Genomic DNA, 24,706 nt, shown 5'->3' on the forward strand with positions numbered 1-24,706 from the left:
GCTGATATAGTTATATGTATAGATATATATACACGATAACTTCAGAGCAACCAGTGTGTCGAACCAATGCTTGATTCTAACTGAATGAATTTGCCAGTGTGTGTGTTCTTAATCTGTGGTGAATAGAATGTGGAACATGATGAGTTGTTCTAGCATGAGGTCATGTCTGTACCATCACAGTCAAAGTTATGGAATATGCAAATGAGTGTTTAGTGCTTTTAATTGAATTGTGTGTATATTCTTATCCACTGAAACGATGCATACAATCCATAAAATAAACAAGCGTACAATGCTTGATATTGACTCCCTCTCAGTCAACTGGATGACTTTACCTATTGAAATGCCCGTAGGTTGTTTTTATGAACCATTCATATTGGTCTAAAGTCAAACATTTTAAGGAATAAATGCAAAACTATTCTTTGCTTTCTGGTTGGCAATGTTGTTCTGTCTGTCAAGCCACCATTTTGGTCCAGACTGAAATATCTCAACAACTGTTGGATGGATTGAACTTTGGTCCCGTCTATCCTACTGACTTTAGGTGATCACCTCATTTTTATCTAGCAACGCCAAGCGGTTGACATTTCTGGTTTTTGCATGTGAAGAAATACACATTCCTGCCAATGTTACAACATTGTTCCACTGATCATTAGTTAACAGTAATATGCCAAAACAATTATAATGCTGCACTGTGCCAGCAAAAGGCAGGGAACAACACAGCTAGCAAGTGAAAATGGATAAGCATTAACAATGCATTTTTAAAAAAAGGTTTTTTTTTACAATATAAGGGACATTTTTGTCCAGAGTGAGCTCTTGTCTGTAACTATTGCCAACTAGCTGGCCTGACTGTTTGCCCAAAACAACAAAAAAACATGAAATGCATCATTTCTGTGTGCCAAAAGGAAAAATTTGAAATGAACACCAAATGGAAAGTTTTCATTAAGTTGTTATTCATCTTTTTTCTTTCACATGAACTCAGCAACAGAGTGCATTTAAAATAAACGTTTGTTCCCCTAGTGGGGTCTGAGGATGGTCGTGTTAGCTGGTTGGTCAGTTGGTCATTTTCCTTTTTAGCAATGCTTGAGTCCATGACACTGTCTTGAAAACTAGCAGCCAGTTTCTTATGGCCTTTCATATTGAACCAAAATGTCGGCTCGTACACAGGGGGAAAAGTTGTAATGGGCCGATTGCCATGATATTTACAGAGTACATTCATGTTTTCCAGAGGATACAGTATTTTACGTCACCTTTGCTTCTCCTCTGGAGCCACTCTCAATTATACTTTACAAGTTCAGCCCAACACTGGTAAGACTGAAAGACAAGCAAAATCATGTGTGCTTCAACAAGAACGATACACTCACATAGAAAGGCGATGAACACTGACTTTTGTACTGTTCATTAACATATCAATTATCGTTGCAATAAAAACATTAAGCTAACAAAACGGACATTCAGACACACACACTTTTGTCCTGCATCTACATTGGCGTTTGAGAACAACATGTACTCAAGTGCTTTTCAACCTTTTCTGAGCCGCGGCACACTTTTTACATTAAAAAGATCCCGCGGCACACCAACAACCAAAAATGTTACAAAATGACACCTTTAATCATAATACAGCATATATGCCATGGTGTCAAACTCAATCTCAGAGAGGGACACAACAAAAAATTGGGACTACGTTGAGGGCCAAATAGAGTCACCATTTAATAAACAGGATAGAAGGGATATTGGACAAAGTGCAAAAATAATAAATGTTTAGGTAGCTACATTATTGTATGCATATGTAACAGAGCCAGATGTTTGGCATCTTTTCTTGGCTGCTAGTTCATTAATATCTGGGGTTAGGTTCTGTGCTGTGGAAACCCTCAAGATGAAGTGAAGGTCTGCATCAGTGAGACGACTCCTGTGTGGGTTTTTGTTCATCTTCATCACAGAGAAAAGCTGCTCACACAGGTATGTGCTTCCAAACATGCAGAGCATTTGAGCAGCATGTACAGTAGGCGGAGTTAAGGCATCGTTTCGGGGCTGAAGCTTGGAAACTGTGCAGTCCAAACTTTGCCGTGAGTGGGTCATTACACTGGAGGTCTATCAGCTCCATTTGGATGTGCACAGGTGCTCTTTCCACAGCAACTGTAAACGGATTGCTGAGCAGTTCAAATTTAAATTTCTGAGCTCCAAAGTCGGAAAATCGCCGTGTCACACATGTCTGTGATCACACGTCCCCGTCCCTGAAGCTGGAGGTTTAGCGCAGTGAGATGCTTCGTTATGTTGCACAAAAAGCCTGCTCACATCGCCACTTTTCGTCCTGGAGCCCTGTGGTGGCGGGCCAGTTATGATAAACAATGATATTTTCTGGTGGCCCGTTTTATGGATGTATGCTGACAATTTAATGACAAGTCTCTAAATGTGTTGATCCTTACTAGGCTTTTCATCTGGGTTATTTTGTCCAGGGCCCAGTTCAGAGTCTGCATTTTTCCTTTTAAAATATTTCTCCATCGCTGTTTGTCTCGTCACCGCAACCTCTCCCGCACGTCATTGAATTCTACTGTTTTAAATTACCAAGGTATTTATTGCGCTACCTACTGCCACCCACTGGCATGTGTTAGGACCGAACTTTTGGACACAGAGAAATCGCAACCCTCCCTGCAGCCACGTGCTCCTCAACTGCCTCCAAAACAGAACAGCAGGTTTAAGTCAAAATCTCAATGGATTTATTATCCTTACAAACATAAAAACAGTTACAAACCGAATCAAACTATCAATAACAAAACAAACATAAATATGAGGCCCCGTTCGGGCCACACGACAGACATGGCTGCCCCATGGCCAGGAGGAGGTCTGATCCTCTCCTGGGATTCACAGCTCCTTGTCCCTCCAGAGTCTCTGAAATGTCTCATGTTACACCTATCGATCAGCTCAATGATTGGCTGACATCCAATAAGCCCCTCCTGGGCCGAAGACCCATTGTTCTTCAGGATCAGACACCTCTGCTCACAGCCACCTTCGTCCATCCCCCGCTCCCAGCAACATCCTCCCCATCTCAATACATTCCTTAAACCCCCTCTTACACTCAATGACCACACTGTTACCAGTAAATATACTGTATCACATAATATCCATAATTAGGAGTGCTTTAAAACTTAAATTCCTCACACATGGAAGAGTATTTATTACTTAGTCAGCCACTATATTGCAGCTCAGACGCTCAACAATGGCAAAGTATTTGCAACAACTAAATAATATTTTTTTGGACTCATTAAGTGAAATCTCCAAAAGTACCGACGCTCAGTTAAAATGAAACACATTCCCGGCCATAACATGTGCAACGCTTCTCCGACGCTGCATACAAATCCTTTTCCTGGGTGGTCAGGGCTGCTAGCTGTGGGGTCATTTCTTACTGTCCAGTTTGTTCAGAAATGTCCTTCTTGAGAAAAGCGTTCCCAGTAACTCCGCCACTAAATCCGTTTCTCCTCCTTCCGCCATTTCATATTAAAAAAACAAAGCTAGGTAAAATGTCTTTCAAATATTTCCACTTGAACTCTGCTACAACCAAAGCTCTGCTAGCAAGCATTATGTTTCGCGGGCACATAGTCACGTGCCCGCCCACTGACCAATCACAGCACACTCTGCACCTTGAGGCAGAGAGGCATCTGGACTCCGAGCTGCAGTAATGCTGACGTAACTAGGCCTGCAAACCGCTCTGGTGCGTCCATGAATCTCAAACTAAAGATCTGATTGGTTGAAGACTATGTCAATCAACAATATTGTCCCCATTCAATTTAAACTGCACATGGCAGCACTGGGTGAGTCTGCAGGCCTGAGGCCTCTCTTCTTACCTAGAGACACAGAGGTGAAATCTGATTGGATAAAAGCTCTACTTAAAACAAGCTGCACTGGAAGCAGAGCAACTGAGGAACACAGTAGCTGTGCAATGAGATAATAAGTATAATAATAATAATTTTTATAAATTATAATACATATAAGAAAAAATTAAATGTATTAAGAAAAAATATTAAATTATAAAATAGCTATAACTTTGTGATTCTGTTTAGGCCAGCAGAGAAGGCTTTGCAGGCCCTGACGGGCCGCCACTGTTTTTTAACCTACTGGTTTCCTTCCGTGCGTGTGTTGAGTTCGCTTAAAAGCAGCAGCTGTTTTCTGCCTCTGTCGCCTGATTCGTCACACATTCACAAACATATTGCTGGAGATCTATAAACCACATCTCATATCAATTGCAGGGATTACGATTGTATAAGTGAGCACTACATCACAGCCACGTATGAAGAAATACATTGAAGAAAATACATTTATAGAAAGATCGCAACAACCTGGATTCAAACTCTGTACAGCAAAATAGTAAAACTCCCTAAGGCAGTCGTGCTACGCACTCCCCCACTTCTACTTGATAGTTTGACTGATATTTATTATTTATTCATTAAGTCATACCTCGTCAGTACCCAGGAAACATTTTGGTTTAGGGTGAACTGAAACAACTGGTTACCTGGGGGCGTATCTTCGAACACTTCCAAACCTTTTTATCAACGCTTTTTCGCGAGGCTTTGCCCAGACACCACCCACACATTTGACAAAAACAAATGTACTTTTGTGACGATTGTACTGTGAAAATACTCATTTGCGAAAACTAAGCCACAGGAAGAATAAAATATCAGTAATGTTCTATCCACAAAACGTAGAAGAAATGGACGTAGTGATGTACAGGGTCATTCTACATATTGTATGTGTCTTGTAACGTTATAGTGAAATACAGTGGCTCCCATTCCGACGGGTTTAGTTAAGTGATACATGTCGGTATCCACAGCATATTATAACAATGAAAAATGAATGCCAAAATATACAAAAAAAGTCAGTGTAGTAGTAAGTCGGAATCGAACTACCATTCCTACAACCGCAGTCGACTGGTGCAGTACATCGCGCCACAAAGACCTTCTTGTTGACCTAAGGACACTACATAAATTCTAGAGTTAAAAAACTGCAATTATAAGGAATCAATCGTCAAACTTTGCAAGAATACAATTGGTCGAAAAATGAAGGCCTTAATCGTCTTATAATTACCTCACAGGCCACAATTTATAAACAAATGGAAAATAAACCACTATAGCTACAACATGCTTTAATATCTACAAGGGCAAGGAAAAACACAACCAGGAAGGAATTATCATTAAATTAAATTTATTTTGTACAGCCTAAATCAAAGATTTGCCTCAGAGGGCTTTACAATCTGTACACATGACATCCTCTTGTCCCAGAACCCTCACATCAGAACAGGAAAAACTCCCCCAAAAAAACCCCTTTAACAGGGAGAAAAGAGGGAGAGACCTGTGGGAGAGCAATAGAGGAGGGATCCCTCTCCCAGGATGGACAGAAGTGCAATAGATGTCATGTGTACAGAATGAACACTATAACAGACTCCTCTGTTACAGACAACATGCTGGACAGCAGAAGTCCTGCTCCAGTGGTGGTTTGCCAATGCAGAGCCAGTGAAACCAGAGACTGCATGTTGTACACTGGATCTGAGGAGAAGCATGGCAGATTAGTAATTTATTATATTTGTAAGATTACAGAACTGTCAGTTTAATCTTACCCAGTCATCATGGCCATCTGTATTTCTCCCTGGACTTTGGCATGCATTCCCACATGCCCTGCACAGTTCTGTCAAGTTTTCTAACACATTACACAAGTGCAATTACTTTCTCAATGACATCTAAATGTATATGACAAAACATTAACAGACCAAAGACAAACCTGAGTCAGTGACCAGTCTACAAGCTATTTCTCTCAACTGCGTAATAGCAGCCTCATCCGTAGAGCAATCCATCAGCCCACCGGTTAAAATAAGCTCTGCAAACTACACAAGATATGTTTCATCAATAACATTCGGTAGTCAACAAAGGGTCAGTTGCACTCTTACCTTGCAGACAAGTGCCCCACAGGATGTTGAGTCCTGCGGTTTAGGATGGCTCACTGTAGCACAAGTCCACCGAGATATATGGACATTTTTATGTCTCATAAAAGCTCTGTTGAATAGAAAAATATAGTTTCTAGTTGTAACGAAGAACATTTTATATGATATATATGTTTTTAGATGTATAACTTGCCTTGTCATATTCTTGCATTTATTTAGGTCATCCAGAGTTTCACCTAAAGGATTAAGGTAAAGCACCCGCTTCTCCTTTGGATAAATGACCTTCACAACATTCAAATTCATGTAAAGAGGACTAATTATCACATTCAATCATCATGCTAGATTACCACACACGAGTCTGGACACGCCTCCACATGGTTCTACATTGTCTTTATGGTAGTGTATGTATTCTCACCACAAGTGTCCAGTGCTGTTTGTCACAAACTGGTCCTATGAGGACATCGAAGGCCATGGGGTCAAGCTGAAAACATACATAATTAATGAAAATGCTGCTATCTATAATCGTGTCTAAACAGATTTCAAAATGTTTTACCTTTTTTAATCCTCTGAATGATCCTTGCCACATCGCAGTCATTTGGAAGGAGTCAACCAGACATAGTTGTCTCTCCGTTTCCTTTTGTCTCTTCATAATGATTGCATGGATGAATGCATTCAAAACCTTAAGCGACAATTGTGGGGTGTTACATTTTTTTGCCATAAAAAAAATGTAAGACTGCATGCTTTTACTGTCTGTACCTCACTCTCTATCTCCCTTCCGGGGGCCAAGTTTCATAAGTCTGTGGCAAAAATCTTGTCGGGCCCCACTTTGCTCCACAGCACACCTTTACGTTTTCCCGCCCAGATGTCAGCTATTTCTGAGATTAGGAGACAGAGTTGTTTACCATGGCCTCATTTGTGATTTGATGTAGTATCAAGTTCCAAAACGTCACCGACACTGTCATTATATTAAAAGTATATGGACATTTATACTTACATTCCTCTGGGGAGGCAGCTGCATTCCATGACTGGAGACTGGAGCTCAAGGAGTCGGATTTTGGACTGGGGGATTGGGGAACCCCAAAACACCTCAAGGGGCTGGGCTGCAGTGCTGGAGGAGAAGTGGATGTGGCGGCAATCCATTTCGCAGGTACACCTCTGTTTCCACGTATTTTTTTTAGATGGTCGTTATTTATTTTTCCAACGTTTTTTCCTTTTAGGGTCATCAGGTCACCACTTTTTCCATCCATATTTGTGACAGCGTATGGCCCCAATAAGTCCGCCTCTAGCTTGCCCCCTTTTCTTTGTTCCTCCCGAATATTTTTCCTTAACACTTTGTCCCCCACGACAAAGCTGTCATCATCCCCCTTTTCTAGTTTTCTCTTTCCTTCTGCAATATTTACCTCCACTTTTTTATACACATCTTTGGTGTGGAGGCAAACGTCCTCATTTTTGGTCAGTGCCGTGATACGTTCCTCAGATATCTGTAACATTGGTGTAGAAAGATAAAGACAAGTTCACATTATAGATATACATATATAGTTGCCAAGCAGTTTATAGTGCTGGAAAAGGCCATCATACCTGCCACTTATCTGGAATTTCAGATGGGTAACGGGCCTCCCTTCCATACATTAAATAATATGGGGAGTATTTTGTCGTTAGCTGTTTTTTAGTCCGTAGGCCAAAAACAGTTGCTTGTACATATTTGTCCCAGTCACTGGGGTGGTCCTGCACCATTTCTTTCAAAGCTCTGAAATTGAAAAAAAAGAAATCCGTCATTCTCCATGTATGGTATATCACACATGGTTTTATTTAAATATATTTGGTAGAAAAGTCTTATTTTTACCCTTGAATTGTGCCATTTAGCTTTTCCACTAAGCCATTCGTTTGAGGGTGGTAGGGAGCACAGAGGCTTCTTGCAATGCCCAGCTTTTCACACAATCCTGTTTATCTAGAATATGCATAAAGAGGAAAAATAATTCTCATTACCATGGTGCTTTTACCATTGATGATGTGACAAAAAATACAGTTATATCATTTGTCTGAGAATTCAACTTACTTTGTTGACAAATTCTTTGCCACGGTCTGTCAGGATACGCTTTGGAGCGCCATACTTGTAAAAGAAATCCATTATGAATGGTGTGACCTCTTCAGCCGTCTTTGTTCTTAGAGGGTAGACTTCTAACCACTTTGTGAAGTAGTCCACCATCACACATATGTATACATAACCATTGTTGGTGCATTTAAGCTTGCCAACTAGATCCAGTCCCACCAGTTCAAAGGGCTCTGTGACCTTAGAATGCAAACCAAAGCTTAACACCAACAACTGAAGTTTCTCTTTAATAGAGGTCCTCTTTTTCTGGCAGGCATCACATTGGGCAATCTAACAAATTGAAACAATTGACAACACTCTTATATTGAATATGTAAATATTACCATAAGCTCCCCAGAAACATGGAGCTATAAAACACTCACCCATTTTTGGATGTCGGCCTTCATACCAGGCCAGTAATACCTTTGAAGGATTGCATCCAACGTCTTCTCTATTCCACAGTGAGCCCCAATGTCGCTGGCATGAAACTCCAGAAAGATGTTGTTGGCTTCTTGTGGGGTAACTACTACCTTAGCAAGATGATGCCGCTGCGCATCTTTCTTTCTGCGGCACTGGTAATAAAGTTCCCCATCTAGAGAGAACATTGTATAAATATTTTAAATTACATTTAATTTTTCGGTTAGGAAAAGATACCATGCTGTGTGGTTTGCCTTACTTACCACTTGGTAACTATCTGCCCTTCGTTTATGAACGTATCGCTCATTTTTGTTGCAATCTGTCGGTTAGTTATTGTTGATCTTAAACTCAAGCAATTCATTCACTCTCCGAGGGTCCATCGGTGGGTTTTTTTATTTTGCTAGCTTTACGAAATATATTTCTACTGAGCAGAGGTCGTACTAACTTCCCCAGTTTCCTTTTATACTGTTTTTGCTAATTAGTGTGATTGCTTAATCCAAGGTGTATTTTCGGATTTTACGTCTGTGATGCACTTTTTTAACTTGTGTAATACAAGTTTATCATCAGTGTTTTTAATATTATAATAGTCCGAATGTAATTCAGGAAAACCTGGGTGTGAACATCATACATTTGAAAAGCATTGATACGTTTGGAAGTGTTCGAAGATAACGCCCCCAGCAGTGGCGGCTGGTGGAAAATGTTCTAGGTAGGGCCATCCAATCAATTTCATCAAACATCCCAGAATGATTTAATGCAAAAAAAATGAAGGTATCAAACACGCATTACAACTTTGCAGTTAAATATTTAGGTTTTCACTGTTAATTTACCATCTCAATTAAATGTTGATGCCTCCATGACCAAGTTAAGAAGAAAAGATGTTCACGTTGCCTAATATGTATCTTGACAAGAGTTCTCATGTGTGCCCTGGTGTTCTCATGTTTCCTTACCTCCTCATCCCTCACTCCCGTAACTGTCCATGCTGGATCTGTCCCCGTTGTTTTAAGTTATTAGCATGACTGCATCCAGCTAGCCAAACCTGTCTGGTGTACAGCTAGTAGAGAAGCTTCACGTACTGCTTCCCTTTCCTGCTAGTCTGCTGTCTGATTGTGAGGTCAGGCTGATCTGGGATCAGCTCTTTCACTGTACTTTTTCCTCAAACTTCTCCTCTCAAACGGGTCTTGGAGGAGTAGCGGTTGCGCTGGCGCTCGCGCTCGCCTGTAGAGACTTCTCCTGACGAGACCGTGCAGCTTGGGGCCAAATCGTTTTGGCCCCACTCTGAATCTATTTGAGGACACTGATTGGCTAAATTGTATGTCACTCATTTCTATCTTTAATCAGCAATTGGCTAAACTGGTTCATAGACCCGCCTAGGTGGGGCCAAATTAGCTGCGCGTTCTGAGACGTGCACACAAGCGGAGATGACGAGCAGACAGGCTGCATACAAAATCCGCTTCAAAATAAAAGCACAGTATTTGTTTTTTCTTTTTTTCTTTTTTTTCTTTTGGGGGGGGGGGGTCAAGGTGGGGCCAGGCCCCATGGCCCTCTATTGACCAGCCGCCACTGGCCCCCAGATAACCAGTTGTTTCAGTTCACCTTAAACCAAAACGTTTCCTGGGCACTGACGAGGTATGACTTAATGAATAAATAAATGAATATGGCGCAATTTATCCAGTAGAAGTGGCGGAGTGGGTTGTGCTTCCGCCTCAGGGAGATTTATTATTTTGCTGGACAGAGTTCGAATCCAGGTTGTTGCGATCTTTCCATAAATGTATTTTCTTCAATGTATTTCTTCATATGTGACTGTGATGTAGTGCTCACTTATACGATCGTAATCCCTGCAATTGATATGAGATGTGGTTTATAGATCTCCAGCAATGTGTTTGTGAATGTGTGACGAATCAGGCGACAGAGGCAGAAAACAGCTGCTGCTTTTAAGCGAACTTAAAAAAAAAAAGTCATAATGTATGTCGAAAAAAGTTATAAAAAAGTCATTGTATAGCATGTCGGGAAAAAATCATAAGTAAGTCAGGCTAATTTAGGCAGTTTTGACCTGTTCAGTTCCACAAATTGTTTAATTTATAAGATAAAATATTACCAGGAAACACATTTTGGATCAAAGGTATGCATATACATATTTGCCTACAGTAGCACAAATATATTAAGACAGAACATACAGAAAAGTAATTGAACTACACTTACACTACATAGTGTAACGAGGTAGGTGGGCTACACTAAAAGGAAATAGTTATAGAACAAAAAGTTGTAATGCTTGCTCTTCATTAACCCATTCACACGCAAATGATAGCAGTTTCAGTGTGTTGCCTAAGTTAGGCATGAACCCCAACCCCAACCCCATCAGTGGACAACCTGTTCTACCTCCCGATATACAGCTTCCACTGTAATGTGTATATAACATGTCATAAATGCCTTATATAGCTTGTTTAAAGGTCATAAAAGATGCTTGTCAGAAGTGGGATTCGAACCCACGCCTCCAGGGGAGACTGCGACCTGAACGCAGCGCCTTAGACCGCTCGGCCATCCTGACGTTGAGTTGAATGAAATTCAACTCAAATCTGGCTATTCAGAAAACTCATAGTATAATTAGTTATATACTAAATACATATTTTGATATCATTTTGCTTTGAGGTGTAGGGCAGATATCAGGGCACTGCTTGATTCGGTGTAGAAACCGGACCCCAAAACAACTTTAAACAAACATGAGCCAAAACAGTGTTCATATACATTTTAAGTGCAAGATTCCAACGATAACTTACGGTCAAAGCACACACTTTGTTCAAAGTGAATGCATCCAATTAGTTTTTTTAAGATGACTATGAGCTCCACGTCAATCAAACAGAATGTGGAGGTTAAAGAAGGAACGTGCTGTACGTGCTTTATTTAATGTCTGTATTAAAGCGGGGCAACAGGCTCTTACAGATATGCTACGATAATATTAGCAATACAGGATGTGAGGAAGCTGATGTGTCCCACTAATGAGCACAGTCTTGACTTTGTGTGTCAAATGTTTGTAGACGTCAACACATGAACTGTTACAAAATGTACCAACATCATTAAAAGGTCCATCTTTTTATAATATCGAAGAAATAAAACATACATTACAGTTTTCTTTTCAAAATAACAACTTTATTACTGTAACATCATTTCCAGAGAGGCTTGTCCCTGAACACAGCACGGATCATCAGCCCACCATCGACCTCTTCCTCCCTCTCAGCCGGACCTCATCCAGCTTTTTAATGACCGCCGAGGACTTCTTGGACGCGGCCGCGTAGCTCTTCAGCAGCCTCTCGAACAGAGTCTCTGTGTTCGGGTGGGTGCTGAGGAAGGCCTTCTCCAGCACGTACAAGTCCACCCCCTTATCCTCCGGCAGGGCGGAGATGTAGCTCAGGCCGAAGTCGATGAGGAACAGCTCGGACTCCCCGTCCTCCTGGCGTCTCAGCAGCATGTTGGAGGTGGTCAGGTCCCCGTGGACGACGTCCTCGTCGTGCATTTTGGCCAGGATCTGGCCCACCCTCTCAGCCAGCCACCCCAGCTCCTTACTGCAATCAGACTGCCGAGTGGAGGCGATGTGGTCGCGTACAGTCGAGGAACCCGCGATTTCCTCCAAGAAAATACAGTGGGATGTGTAGTCCACAAAGTAGACTACAGGGGCAGATATGCCTGAGGAGAGAAGTTGAAGGAGAGTTGTCAGTTGGGGTCTGAAGATACAGAAACCTGTGTTTTCTAGTATCAATTGATAGGGATGTCATTATTCTATATCAATAAATATCATGAAAAGACAAAAAAACAACCACGTGTTAGTGTTCCTCTAATTACTTTCTAACTCCTCTCCTCTGTCTGTGGCTCTCAGGGCCAAGACCACTGGTTACTACTGAAGATGTACAACTTTTAAATATATATTAAAATATATTTAAGAGATGGTTTATAATGTGATACGAAGCTACAGAGGACTGCGGCTCAATCTCTAAGGCCTTAAACCCTGAACCCTCAGGGACTAAACCACGTCCCCTGGTAATGAGTGTGTGAGACTGCGAAGGCTTCAGTTGTATAAATACGAATGTTGACGCCACACAATGCTCCGTAACTGGACACTCCCTTCTCCCCCGCCAATGACTTGGTCAACCCATCAGCTTCACTTGTAACGGAACAATATTGTGTTGTAGCACCGGCCGGTTGGCTGAGTTGAAGCTACTTTAGCTTCTTTTCTTGAACTGTTCTCATTTGATAATGATGGTGCGCTTTGTCAAAGCCACTCAGACCTTAGATTTGATAGAATTGTGTCCAGACTGGTTGAGACCAGCTGGCTGTTGTTGAACTTGCCTGCTCTCCGGCAGCGCAGTATGGAGCGGACCTCCTGGACCGTCCTTCGGTGGGTCAGCTTCTCGTCCAGCACCGGGTGTCTGTAACGCTTTCGGAACCGTTCTTTCACAATAGTCGGCTTTCCCAAGAACTCTGCCCGATACACCCGAGCTTCTGCTCCTTGTTTTATTAGCTCTGCTTTACTGAGGAACTCTGGGATCGCCATGCTCTTTTCCTGAGCCATGTTTACTTCCGCTCTTCTTCTGCTGTCTGTTGTCCTCCTGCTTCCTCTGCTCTGTTTCTACAGGCTGCCACCTAGCGGCCACCAATGAAACACACACTAACTACAGAGGGAGATGTCACTGGCACGGTCAAGTGAAAAAGAAAAGTTTTACTAGTTACTTTTCACCGTAATCAGCTCTAAATCTACGTACACAGATATTTATGTAAACTAAACGCTCATTTAAATTGCTTAATTGTTTACATCGCCCTAAATTTTAATTTAGGAGGCACACATATTCACAATTACAAAAATGAGGCAATCATTACACATACAAATTCAACATCCTCTAAACTCAACACATACCAAATTTGACATAAAACATGTACACAAGCATAAAGAAATAGCATAATAATAGTAGGATACGTATTTAAGATGAATAAATAAATAGAAAAATAACAAAAGAATATATAATAGCCATAGATTAGATTAATTAGATAGATTAATTAATATAGATCAAATAAATAATTTCTAATATTTGGATTTCAATAATTTGAGGGACTTAATATAGAGTTGACTTTCATTATAGGAGCACATGAAGCGAGGTGGGGTCTTAAAAACTTTTGACCTATGAATAAAGAAGTTGGTTGGAATTAGTAAAACATTAATCATTGGGTCTAATTTTTTTGTCTTCAGAAAAAAAACAATAATAATATTATTATGATCAATAGTAAGCATTGCTGTGGATTTGCCACTTAACAATTCCATCAACTGTGTATGAGATCTTGATGAACTTATTGATCCTGCTCCTATCAACAGCATAGAACACAACACTCCGTAAAATACCTACAAACAGACACAGCTCGGTCGAGCTAACATGTGTTTGCAAAACTAGTTTGCTTCACTCATTGAATGAACCTTCAATTGCTCACAGATCATGGCTGTGTGTCACTTTATCAATAACGTTCAATACAAATTCAAGATAAATTCAGTGTTTCATACGTATAAAATCTACATTCTCAGATTTCTCAGTGTTTTCTTGTGTTGGAGAATATATACAACCTGGTATCCTGCTATTTTTAAATATGATAAATGATATCTTACCGTTTATATTGTGGCTTTATTTTCAGGTAAAAAATACATATTGACACACACGATTCAAATGGCTGTATGTTCCACGATGAGTGCACTTCAGCTGACGGATAACCGGAACTTTGTGCATCACCTGTCAAACCCACGGACCTCTTAAAAGCGACGGACTTCCTGCGAGTGCTTAATTGCAAAAAAGTTACACCAGACTTCAAAATACGGAAAGTCTGTATTAATTTAAGTTGTAATGACGACTTATTGATGAATACATGTGTAATTTATGGAATGTGGCACGTGTTGGAAATAGAAATACCACTTTAAATAGGAAGTGAGGACAACTAACCAATCAGCTCCACGGAAAATGTGTCATGCGCGATAACGCTTGTGATGGCAGTATGGTGCGCGTGAAGGTGAATGTGAGCTAAAACGTTAGTGAACTGAACGGAACTCCAGTAGTCGTCATTTACAGGTTACTGCGTTTACCGGCATTTGTAGTGAGTTTCACTAAAGAACGGCGTGGACGTCCACTCAGGCTGCAGGTAAGAACATGACGCATTCATTCGTTTATGGCTGTTCAGCAGGGAAGTGTAGTTTCTCATCGTGTGAGGGTTTTAAGAAAGATTGGCTTCAATACAACGAGTAAAACATCACTAACATGAACCCACGGTGTTACGTCAGTGTGGTAATTAACAGAAGTGGACGGACAAACATTCATAACAACGTCAATATGCTCGCTTTTATACTGTAGATGCTAGCACGAGACTCGACACTGGCTGCTCACTTTCCTACTTTCTTTCAAAGACATGGCCGCCAAATACATGTTGTACCACATTTATTTTAATCTTTGATAACTTAACTACTGTGCAGGATTTGTATTTTATTGCTAAAATAAGTATGCTGAATATTTAACGCAACAAATAAACATCATGGTTCTCTGATAATCAGAAAGCTATCAAATATGGTTCAGCTGGTCAGTCAGTCTGACACGTGTTCTCTCTGATTTCTGTTTGATCTTCAGCCACTGGTGAAGTCTTCTCTCTGCTCTGCTCAGCGGTCATGGCCAGCCTGTCCAGCTATGCCGTGCGCATGGCCAGACTGAGCGCACAGATCTTTGGGGAGGTGGTGCGTCCGACAGACTCCAGGTCTATGAAGGTGGTCCAGCTGTTCCAGGAGCCTCCCATGGCCAAGAGGAAGGAGGTGTACGACTGGTACCCACAGCACAAGATCTACTACTCCATGACCCAGAAGCTCCGGTTCATGGGGCTGTTCAGGTACTCAGAATGACCTGCTTGATCATTTATGCCCTTAGCTCTGCAGGAAGGGTTTTCAATGTGAAACATCGATACAGGAAGTGTTGAGTGTCACTAGCAGTGGCTTTATATTGAGGGTAAAAACGGTAAAACACCTGGGTTATCAAGAAGACTCTGAGCAGCCAGTGAGAATGTTTGTTAAAATATTTGCTCTTCCTTCTCAGAGACGAGCATGAGGACTTCAAGGAGGAGATGCGTCGCCTCAGGAAACTGAGAGGAAAAGGGAAACCAAAGAAAGGAGAAGGGAAGAGAGCGGGCAAGAAGAAATGAGCTGCTTCTTTTTACTTTCTCTTTGTTACGCAGGCAGACAACATTGGACTGTGGACATGCTCCTTATTCTGCTCTCCTCAAGGAGGAACAGGAAGGACTTGTTGCTGCTCAGGTGCTCTTCTCTAGCCTGACTGACCCATGACCTCCCAGGAAGAAACAAGAAGACAGAGCGTGTCACTACAGACAGAAACACAGAAACTAATCATTATTGTTAGATATAAGATAAAAAATGTCAATAAAGATGCATCTGTTACCTCGAGAGTGTCTGTTATTACTACCACTACTGATAGTACTGCTACTACTACATATTGCTGCTGAAAAATGAGTGCTGTTACTATGAATACCATTAGTAGGCTATTACTGCTGCTACTGTTGTACTCTTTAGTAGGACTACTTCTGTTACTGTTGTACTCTTTAGTAGGACTACTTCTGTTACTGTTGTACTCTTTAGCAGGACTACTTCTGCTGTTGTACTCTTTAGTAGGGCTACTTCTGTTACTGTTGTACTCTTTAGCAGGACTACTTCTGCTGTTGTACTCTTTAGTAGGACTACTTCTGTTACTGTTGTACTCTTTAGCAGGACTACTTCTGCTGTTGTACTCTTTAGTAGGGCTACTTCTGTTACTGTACATACATACAAATAATTGAGGGCTAATAGAACATCAACAAACCTGACTTTAGAAGAAAACTAGAGGACAGAGGGAAACATTCAGTCGGTGCAAGAGGCACAAGGACGCCATGTAAGCAGTAGTGGAATTTCCAAAACAGGCTTATATTTTCAATCGTAATGTGACGTGATTAGATCTTTTACTTCAGTGCGAGTAGAAGTACAACAATGTAAGTGATCGTTTGAAAATACTGTGGTGCGTGTAAGAGTCCCGCATTCAATACCGTAAAAGTGTGTCACCACGTAAGTATTTATAGCAACCTCTCAATGTTATAGTGTTGTATTTTTAATACGAATGTATTACTATAAGCATCATTTTCATGTTGTAGCTGGAGGAGGTGAAGCTCCCATTAACTCATTTTTTATATAATGTTGAGTGGTTTAATGTGATCACCTGTAGGGCTGGCCAATACGGAGAATATCAAATACCACAATGTTTTTGACCAATTACCTCGATATCGATATTGTTGACCACTAATGCTTTTTTGTAAAATATGAACACATTGAGATTTTTTGATAAATAATCATCAGTTATGTGGACATAGTGACTAATTGTAAAAGACAAATAACAGAATAATCTGGTAACTTCAGAAAATTACATTACTGTAATTGTTACCGTAATATGTGTGTGTTCTTAATATTAATCTGAAATGTAACTACAGCTGTTAGATAAATGTAACGGAGTAAAAGGAACAATAGTTCCCCATCAAATGCAGTTAGGTGGGAGTATAAAGCAGCACAACAGTAACGTACTCAAATAAAGTACAAGTAGAACTGTAGTATTTAATTGAATATTAGCTAAATAAATAATCCAATACTAACCAAATAAATGCATATGCCTGTGAAATAAATAAATGAGACAATAAATATATAAGTTCAATAAATAAACAGATTTTTATTTCAAAAGGGACATTTGTCAAAGGACTACTTTATTTATTATTTATTTCAGGGTAATTTATTTAATAATTTTACATTTGTTTATTTCAGGGGACTTTTATTTCATAATTGCACATTTTTTTCCACAGATCTTTTTATTTCCATCAGTTACATTGAAATGAAGTGGGCGCGGTTATCTCCGATTTAGACCGAAGCACAAGAACTAGCTGCGTGCGCTCATCTATATTGGCTCATATGTACATTTACTTGTATTTATTGCCTCATTTGTTGACTTCCACATTTATTTCATAGATATTTATTTATTTATGTATTTATCTTCAGTAAATGTATTCAGTTACATTCTAATTGTGGTCAGTTTTGAAACACACGAACTGTTTATTTCTTCATTCATATATGATATGATTATTAGAGACCAGCTATAATGGCATGATGTAGTAGCAGCGGTCCTCTGAGCCTCTCTGCTGCTCTCCGTCCTGGGACAGTCAGGAGTTCCTCTCCTGTAACTTGACACCGCTGCCACGTCGCTCCGACTTCCTGAAGGGACACAAGTTTTTCTCCAGGAGCATCTCTCTAACCGCCCGCTCTGCTGCTCACGGTGAGTCCATGTCTCCTCCCGGAATGTCTCATAGCCGACACTATAGCAGTCCACGCCGGACTAAAGTGTCTCCAGAGCTCGTAACTAACGCAGCCATGCAGCGGACTGTTACGTCTGTCTGTCCCGTTGAACAACTGCTTCAAGTCCTGCACGGAAAAACAGTCGACGGATAACGGGCCTGTTGTCCAGCTGAACTATCAGTAACACACAGGACTCTACCGGAGACTCTCTGTCTATTTATTCTCTTCAGGGCCGCGACAAAGACCCAGTGGTGGAATGTAACCAAGTATATTTACTCAATATAGCTACATTACTTTTTTATAAAGCGTTTCCATACAAAAGCTCACATTATGATGGGTTGCTATATGAAACTTTCCAGCAGTATGTAGGCTAAAGTAAAGTGAAATAGTTCTATGAAATACTGCGGCGATGAACAATCTAATGTCTGTAGGGTCCATTCTGCTGCATAATTACTTTTGCCTTTAATACTTTGAAGTATATTTTTGGTGATAATACTTCCTTAAACTTCAACTGAACTCCCAAAACACCCCTTTTCAACTCAAACCCAATGTATATGTATATTTATAAGTGTTGGATTGGGGTCCTATTCTTGACATTTTTGTGTTGAAACCGGGGCATTGAATTGTATTTTTCTATGAGCTGAACTGGAGTCTGTCTGAATAACTATGATGCTATAAGCCTGATGGGGACCTCTACAGTGACACTTGGTGGGGGATTTTCTGGATTCGTCCACATATTGTTTTGAGTATCAAATATCATATAATATATCAAAAAAGTCCAGTCAACACCGAACCGGAACCATAAACGATGAGTGAGTGTCCGTCTCTCTCAGTCCATTTGGAACAACAGTTCCTCAGATGTTGTGCACATTCACACATCGTCCCCGCTGCTGCAGGAGATGTTGATATGTGACTAAAGACGGAGTGAGACACAGCCGTGTCGTGTTGTTGAGCCCATCTCGAGTGGACCCCCTAATGAAATCATGGCAATCAACAAGAGGGTTGTCATGGCGACGGGGCTGCAACAGTCTTTCCTATGAGCAGCAGGACACGAGACGGGTGCCAGACCAGGAGGGCTCTGCAGGGCCCGGAGATTGTCCGTATTATTCTTATTACAATTTTTATTATCATATTAACTTTTGCTTATATTTCACAGCGGAATTCCTCCGAGAGATGAACCCAGACATGCAGAGGCTGACCAACATGTGAATGTAACAGGACAAAAGCAATGGGTGAGTTCCAAAGTAATGTCGTTTTGTATGGACTGCTGCCCTGCAGCGTGTTTAGTTCTGCTCTGGTGTAAAGAAAAGCAAAATGTAACAAATGCATTGTAGGGCTGACCTGTGATACACTGTTTGAGTATCGCAGCTGCTGATAGTTGAAGCTACATTTAGACCATCAAGGGTCATTAAAAATCACCAAACTATTCAAATCAACCAATCAAATGTGAAACTTAACTGTGGACTGTAACTGCAGTCGCTAGCTGTTCTAAGCTCCATCTTTCCTCATATGAACGGGACACAGAGTACTCTTTAATGAAATTCAGCAGCTCTCATTTGCATTTGTGTCAAAAGATACTGCACATGAAAGACTCTCAGGTTAATGTGAGAGGCAGCTGCAGAACAGTTGGAGGGATGAACGATTATCATTCACTCAAATAAATACGTACTGTAAACTAATGAAAACACTGGAAATCTACAGACTGCAACAACGTAACTTTATTTATTTGTAAAGAACCGTGAACAATATGGAACAAAAATGTTGCTGGATTTTTTTTAATTTTTTAAAAAAAAGCAAATTTATCTGTACCTGAGCAGCTTGTGCTGCTTGTACTGTGTGGACAAAAGGTTCCTGCTTCGGAGGTTTGCATGCTGGCTGAATCTGTTCTAATCTCACCAGCAGCACTCAATTCTTTAATCCGGATCAGTCTGATGCTACATAGTCACACTTTTACACTTATAGACTGTAGAAAAATATAAAACTAATGAACGGGCTAATGAACGTAAAACATAAATCTTAAATTATAAGATAGATTCTCAGAAATTAAAGTGTTGAATCTACAAGAAGAAACTCACAAATCTGAAGATTTTAAAGTGAAAAATGGCCGTAAAACAGTCGCAAAAACATGGCTCTATCGCAGTGGCACGCAAACTTAGAAAAGCTACAGCACAGCCTTCATAGGATTTTTCTTCTTGGCCCCCCAAAGTGGAAACCACTGCTCAACCATTTATGACATCATCCATAGCTTCCTGAAGGCACATTTTGAAGATATGATGTATAGTCTTGCTGCTATATGGAGCATATACATTCTATGATCTGGAGAGATTAATGAAGCACAAAATCCCTGTAAATACAGCTCTAAAATGTACCTCTCTCTAAACCATTATGAAACTCAACATCTTTTAAATGGCCACTAAGAAGACAAATCTGCTTCCTTAAAGGAAACAAGAAGATTGACTTTGTATTTCTTTTTTTGAATGGATACTTATAGAGCTGCTGTTTTTTGGAGTCAGTATCTAGTGGCCATTAGTGGTATTGCATCCTTGCTCCTTGATAGTGGATTTGACAGTCTCACAGCGAATCAATCTACATGATCTCACGGAAACCTCATGAAGTTGAAAGATTGACATCAAATTCATACATTTACCCTCAAGATTATTTTTGTGTGTAAATGTACATCTTTTGCTCAGAGTAAATCCTCTGACTGTTCTCCTTCACCATAGGTAGCTCCATCCTCCTGTTGGCCAGCGTGGTGTCCACTCTGGGCGGCCTGGTCTTTGGTTATGAGTTGGGCATCATCTCAGGCGCTCTGCTGCAGCTCAAGGCCGAGTTCGGACTCTCGTGTGTCCAGCAGGAGGCTCTGGTCAGCTCTCTGTTGATAGGAGCTCTGCTCGCCTCCATCGTGGGCGGCTGCTTGATCGACCACCGGGGCTGCAGGAACTCCATCCTCCTCGGCAACGTGTTGATCCTGACCGGCAGCCTGGTCCTGCTCATCGGCTCCTACTCGGCACTGGTGGTGGGCAGGATGACGGTGGGCTTCGCCATGTGTATATCCTCCATGTCCTGCTGCATCTTTGTGTCCGAGATGGTTACCCCGGATCGCAGGGGCTTCCTGGTAACGCTGTATGAAGCCGGGATCACCGTGGGCATCCTGGCAGCCTACGCCATGAACTACATCCTGGCCGACTCTAAAAGAGGGTGGAAGTGGATGTTTGGATTAGCCATAGTACCGACTATGATTCAGTTAGTCTCTATCTGGTTCCTCCCATCCAGCACGAAGGAATCTTCAAGCCCAAGGTATTGTTTTCAAACTGAAAGCAACCTGATGAATACTGTCGAAGCAGATGACTCAAAAGTCGGCTCCAGCATGGAAAGCAAGAAGGTTCAGTTCAACAGTATGTACCTTTTCCAGCGCAAAGACAACATGAGGACTCGGACCGTCATCGGCCTCGGACTGGTGCTCTTTCAGCAGTTCACAGGCCAGCCGAATGTCCTCCTGTACGCCTCCACCATCTTCCACTCTGTGGGGTTTCAGAGCAATGCCTCGGCGGTGCTGGCGTCTGTGGGCTTGGGGTTCGTCAAAGTGGTCGCTACTCTGACCTCCATGGTATTTTCGGATCGGGTGGGGCGGAGGCCCCTGCTCATCAGTGGATGCTCTGTTATGGCGCTGTGTCTGATAACCATTGGACTCCTCAGTGGACGTTCATCGATGAATGCCAGGAGGCCTTGTGATTCTGGGGACTTCAACGTTAACAGAACCAATCGACCTCATCTAACTATTGGTAATCGATCCGTTTTTGAGGCGCCTTTACACGGGAGCCAAAGACTCCTCGATAACACACAAGATGAAGATGTAGTTCTCAATGAAGTTGGACAGAAACAACCGGACGATCCTCTGGCACCTCCTCCGAGCGCCCATGACATGGTTGTGAACTGGATCATTCTCGTGTGTATGATGGCTGTTGTCAGTGCATACTCCGTTGGATTTGGACCAAGTTGGTATATTCTCTCAAAATGGGGTGTTTTTTGTGCATTTAAAGCTTCATAAGGCAAGATTGATTAAATATAAGGTTAAATTGATGCGCATTTTCAATCTGCTAACATGCAAAGATGCCTAATGTAGCTTTACCGTCTTTAAAATTACCTTTATCCAACATGGAGCCTGTCGAGTGTTTTATTAGAGCTCTGAAGTTAAGCAGTTTGTTTTCTCTTGGACCAGTGACCTGGCTTCTCCTGAGTGAAATATTTCCAGCTGCTATCAGAGGAAGGGCATTCGCATTCACCAACTGCTTCAACTGGGCTGCCAACCTGTTGGTCACATTCACTTTCTTGAATTGTATCGGTGAGTTCCCATACACCATTTTCACAGTGGACATTTTGACTTGTCACAGTGGGGAAAATGCAGGTGGAAATAATAAAAGCAATGGTGGTTCCGTTCCATCAGCATTCCATGTAAGCAAATGAGTCACAAACAAAAAAGTAACTGGAACTGGAAAAAAGCCAAATGGAACACAGCCAAAGTGTTCCATAACGTTGTCATCTTGTTTCTTTTGATATTCACTTCAGGTCCCAGTGACTCTGATTGAACTTTAAATTCAGTCTTGTATGTTAAGATAAATACTTTTAGGTTGCAGCTATGGCGAACTTGCCTCTTTAAACACAGAGCTTATTGCAGTCCTGTGACAGCCACAGACAGATTGTTTTCTTTTTCTGTCTGAGCATTTGATTTATTGATTGCTGTTGATGTAATGAGAATTTTAATACATATTTAAAGTGAACTGTGCTTTCGATCAACAGATGCGATCGGTCTGTCGGGGATGTTTCTCCTGTATGGGATGACCGCTGTGGCCGCTGGGGTTTTCTTTTACTTCATGCTACCAGAGACCAAAGGGAAGAGTCTAGAAGAGATAGACAAGGAGCTGCGTTTAAACAAGTAGGATCTATATTTGTCTTGAGTAAATACTCATAACCACATGCAGTAGCATGAGACACTCATGTGTGTCTTCGGTCTTGTTTTGCAGGTTTTACCAAGGCGAGGAGTGCTGCTGCATAAACAGCTGGAGAAACCCTTCCCCACAGTACCAGAGAGTGCGCTGTCAAGTCAGCTCCTCAGGGTGATGATAGGATATTAGTACTGACGGGCATAAACACCATGTAGGCTTTGGACCCATGCTAGGCCTTCCTCTGTTGCAGCTGGTATTGGAATATATGTGGTATCTTTGTGAAACACGCTAACAAAGTGCATTTCTATGTGACGTGACTTTTGTAAATGATATTTTGGGTATGTTCATTTTTACAAGGAATGTTTTTATTTTTATTTTACAGCCAAAAAACAACAAGCTGCTGTGCATCTGAAGAGGTTTGTCAGTTGTGGTCAGCAGCAGTCTACTAAATGTTCCTAACTTGATTGTAACATTTACAGTTTTACCTTTGTCATTCTGATTTTTCCAAGTCGATCTCAATACATTGATGATATGCCCATATGTACATTTAAAGTCATTGGCCTTCATATTTATTCCTCATGGCCATCCTGGCCACAAAGTAATCCCTTCCCAATGTGCCTCCAGTATAGAAATGAAATAAAAATTGTGGCTAAAATGTTTAGTCCTCGTTTTGTGCAAAGACACAGTCTTTAAACGCAGACGTCGTTGTGTACTGAAAGACTCACTTGGAAGTGACTGACCAGTCTTATGGTGCAGTGGTTTCCCCAGACTGGGTTCCCCCTGAACAGGTTGGCAGACTGGCACAGAACCGTTCACGCTCACACTAAGGTTTAGAGTCTAACCCAACTGTAATTAGTGTCACATTCTGAAGGGATAACTTCACATCCAGTATGAACAGGAGTAATGAAAGCACCCGTAATAACCATGGACGTTTGACGCTAAATAATGCATTTAAAGACGTGGGGGAAACCAGAACTTATCCTTTAAAATGTAGCATTGATTGATTGCAAAGCCATGTGAGGGTGAAAGTGGTCTGTGTGAACGTGAGACATGAATCAGTCAGACGTTCCTGATAAATAAAACACGTTTATTTACACAAATATTTCTCAAATACTAGTCTTCTACAGAAGGACATAAAAATATATACAGTGATGTAGGGACTCAAAATGCTCCGTTCTCGCGTCAATGTATACATGTTCGGATTTATTTGCATTTCGCAGGTTTGGAAAAGAAATAAAGAAAAAGATGGGAAGGTACAGAGCAGGGTCTAAAACTTACACTTTCAAACTCTGGCACTAAAACACTGAACTCTACCCTTCAAGTGCTATTCAACAACTGACCTCCAGGGACACAGTCGCTGAAGGCCGGTCCAGCGTCTCACTCATCAGAGCTTCCCTGTGTCCTCCAACCCTGACAGCACTTCACTCACCTGCACATGATCATTGGATCACGTTTCATCTGACATATACTAGAACCACATTGTCAACCTGCATTACAGTACGAGTAACTCCCACAGAACAAAACTAGGTTTGGTCAGTCTCGTCTTCCAACCGACTGAGTAAACTTTGGTTATGTCTTGAAGTTATTCAAGAAAAGCCACTTGAAGTAATTCAAGGAAGTGGAGAGCAGCACGTTTGAGAAACCATTTCTTTGAGAACCTGAATGAACCTTACCTGGCTCCTTAAAGAGATCGGAGTACGACACTAGAGTTGATCGAAACCACTTGGTGGTGGCAAACCTGTATCCAGCAGTCCGGGACGTTTCGACACAAAACAAAAACTCATGACGGAGTCGCATATCAAAAAGAAGACTGGTGATCTGGTTTGGTAAGAAAAAGGCAAGACAGAACTACTCGGGCAGAGAAAGTGTTCAAGTGTCATTGTGTTCACATACAGCTGGAGCACTGAACAGCACCTGAACAACACTTCCAAAATGCCGTGATCTGGAGG

The 24,706-nt window shown here is 41.3% G+C and overlaps 3 protein-coding genes across 3 annotated transcripts; 2 read left to right on the forward strand and 1 right to left on the reverse strand.

Annotated features, from left to right (window-relative positions):
• Window positions 1–11,353: 11,353 nt before the first annotated feature.
• On the reverse strand, window positions 11,354–13,004 carry tp53rk (TP53 regulating kinase). The gene is made up of 2 exons (XM_079156672.1): window positions 12,768–13,004; window positions 11,354–12,107 (listed from the first exon to the last, which is right to left on the reverse strand). The coding sequence occupies exons 1-2, from the start codon at window positions 12,988–12,990 to the stop codon at window positions 11,629–11,631; spliced, it is 702 nt and encodes a 233-aa protein (XP_079012798.1). The 5' UTR covers window positions 12,991–13,004; the 3' UTR covers window positions 11,354–11,628.
• A 1,260-nt stretch (window positions 13,005–14,264) lies between these two features.
• mrps33 (mitochondrial ribosomal protein S33) lies at window positions 14,265–15,894 on the forward strand. The gene is made up of 3 exons (XM_079156678.1): window positions 14,265–14,594; window positions 15,074–15,326; window positions 15,530–15,894. Exons 2-3 carry the CDS (start codon window positions 15,112–15,114, stop codon window positions 15,633–15,635), a joined length of 321 nt encoding a protein of 106 aa, XP_079012804.1. The 5' UTR covers window positions 14,265–14,594; window positions 15,074–15,111; the 3' UTR covers window positions 15,636–15,894.
• Window positions 15,895–17,758: 1,864 nt separating this feature from the next.
• On the forward strand, window positions 17,759–23,399 carry slc2a10 (solute carrier family 2 member 10). The gene is made up of 6 exons (XM_079184765.1): window positions 17,759–17,794; window positions 18,971–19,046; window positions 20,538–21,809; window positions 22,034–22,156; window positions 22,612–22,747; window positions 22,836–23,399. Exons 2-6 carry the CDS (start codon window positions 19,043–19,045, stop codon window positions 22,930–22,932), a joined length of 1,632 nt encoding a protein of 543 aa, XP_079040891.1. The 5' UTR covers window positions 17,759–17,794; window positions 18,971–19,042; the 3' UTR covers window positions 22,933–23,399.
• The last annotated feature ends 1,307 nt before the right edge of the window (window positions 23,400–24,706 follow it).

The sequence above is a fragment of the Pholis gunnellus genome (genome assembly GCF_910591455.1).
Source record: "Pholis gunnellus genome assembly, chromosome: 3".
Taxonomy (NCBI): domain Eukaryota; kingdom Metazoa; phylum Chordata; class Actinopteri; order Perciformes; family Pholidae; genus Pholis; species Pholis gunnellus.

Bases quoted from the DNA above. Each gene is read 5' to 3' on its own strand.
- tp53rk (XM_079156672.1), bottom strand. From the start codon at position 12,990: ATGGCTCAGGAAAAGAGCATGGCGATCCCAGAGTTCCTCAGTAAAGCA. The intron at 12,108-12,767 runs GCAAGTTCAACA...TTCTCTCCTCAG, and splicing joins ACTGCGCTGCCGGAGAGCAG to GCATATCTGCCCCTGTAGTC.
- slc2a10 (XM_079184765.1), top strand. The intron at 21,810-22,033 runs GTTGGTATATTC...CTCTTGGACCAG, and splicing joins CTCCGTTGGATTTGGACCAA to TGACCTGGCTTCTCCTGAGT. The intron at 22,157-22,611 runs GTGAGTTCCCAT...TTCGATCAACAG, and splicing joins CACTTTCTTGAATTGTATCG to ATGCGATCGGTCTGTCGGGG.
- mrps33 (XM_079156678.1), top strand. From the start codon at position 15,112: ATGGCCAGCCTGTCCAGCTATGCCGTGCGCATGGCCAGACTGAGCGCA. The intron at 15,327-15,529 runs GTACTCAGAATG...CTTCCTTCTCAG, and splicing joins CGGTTCATGGGGCTGTTCAG to AGACGAGCATGAGGACTTCA.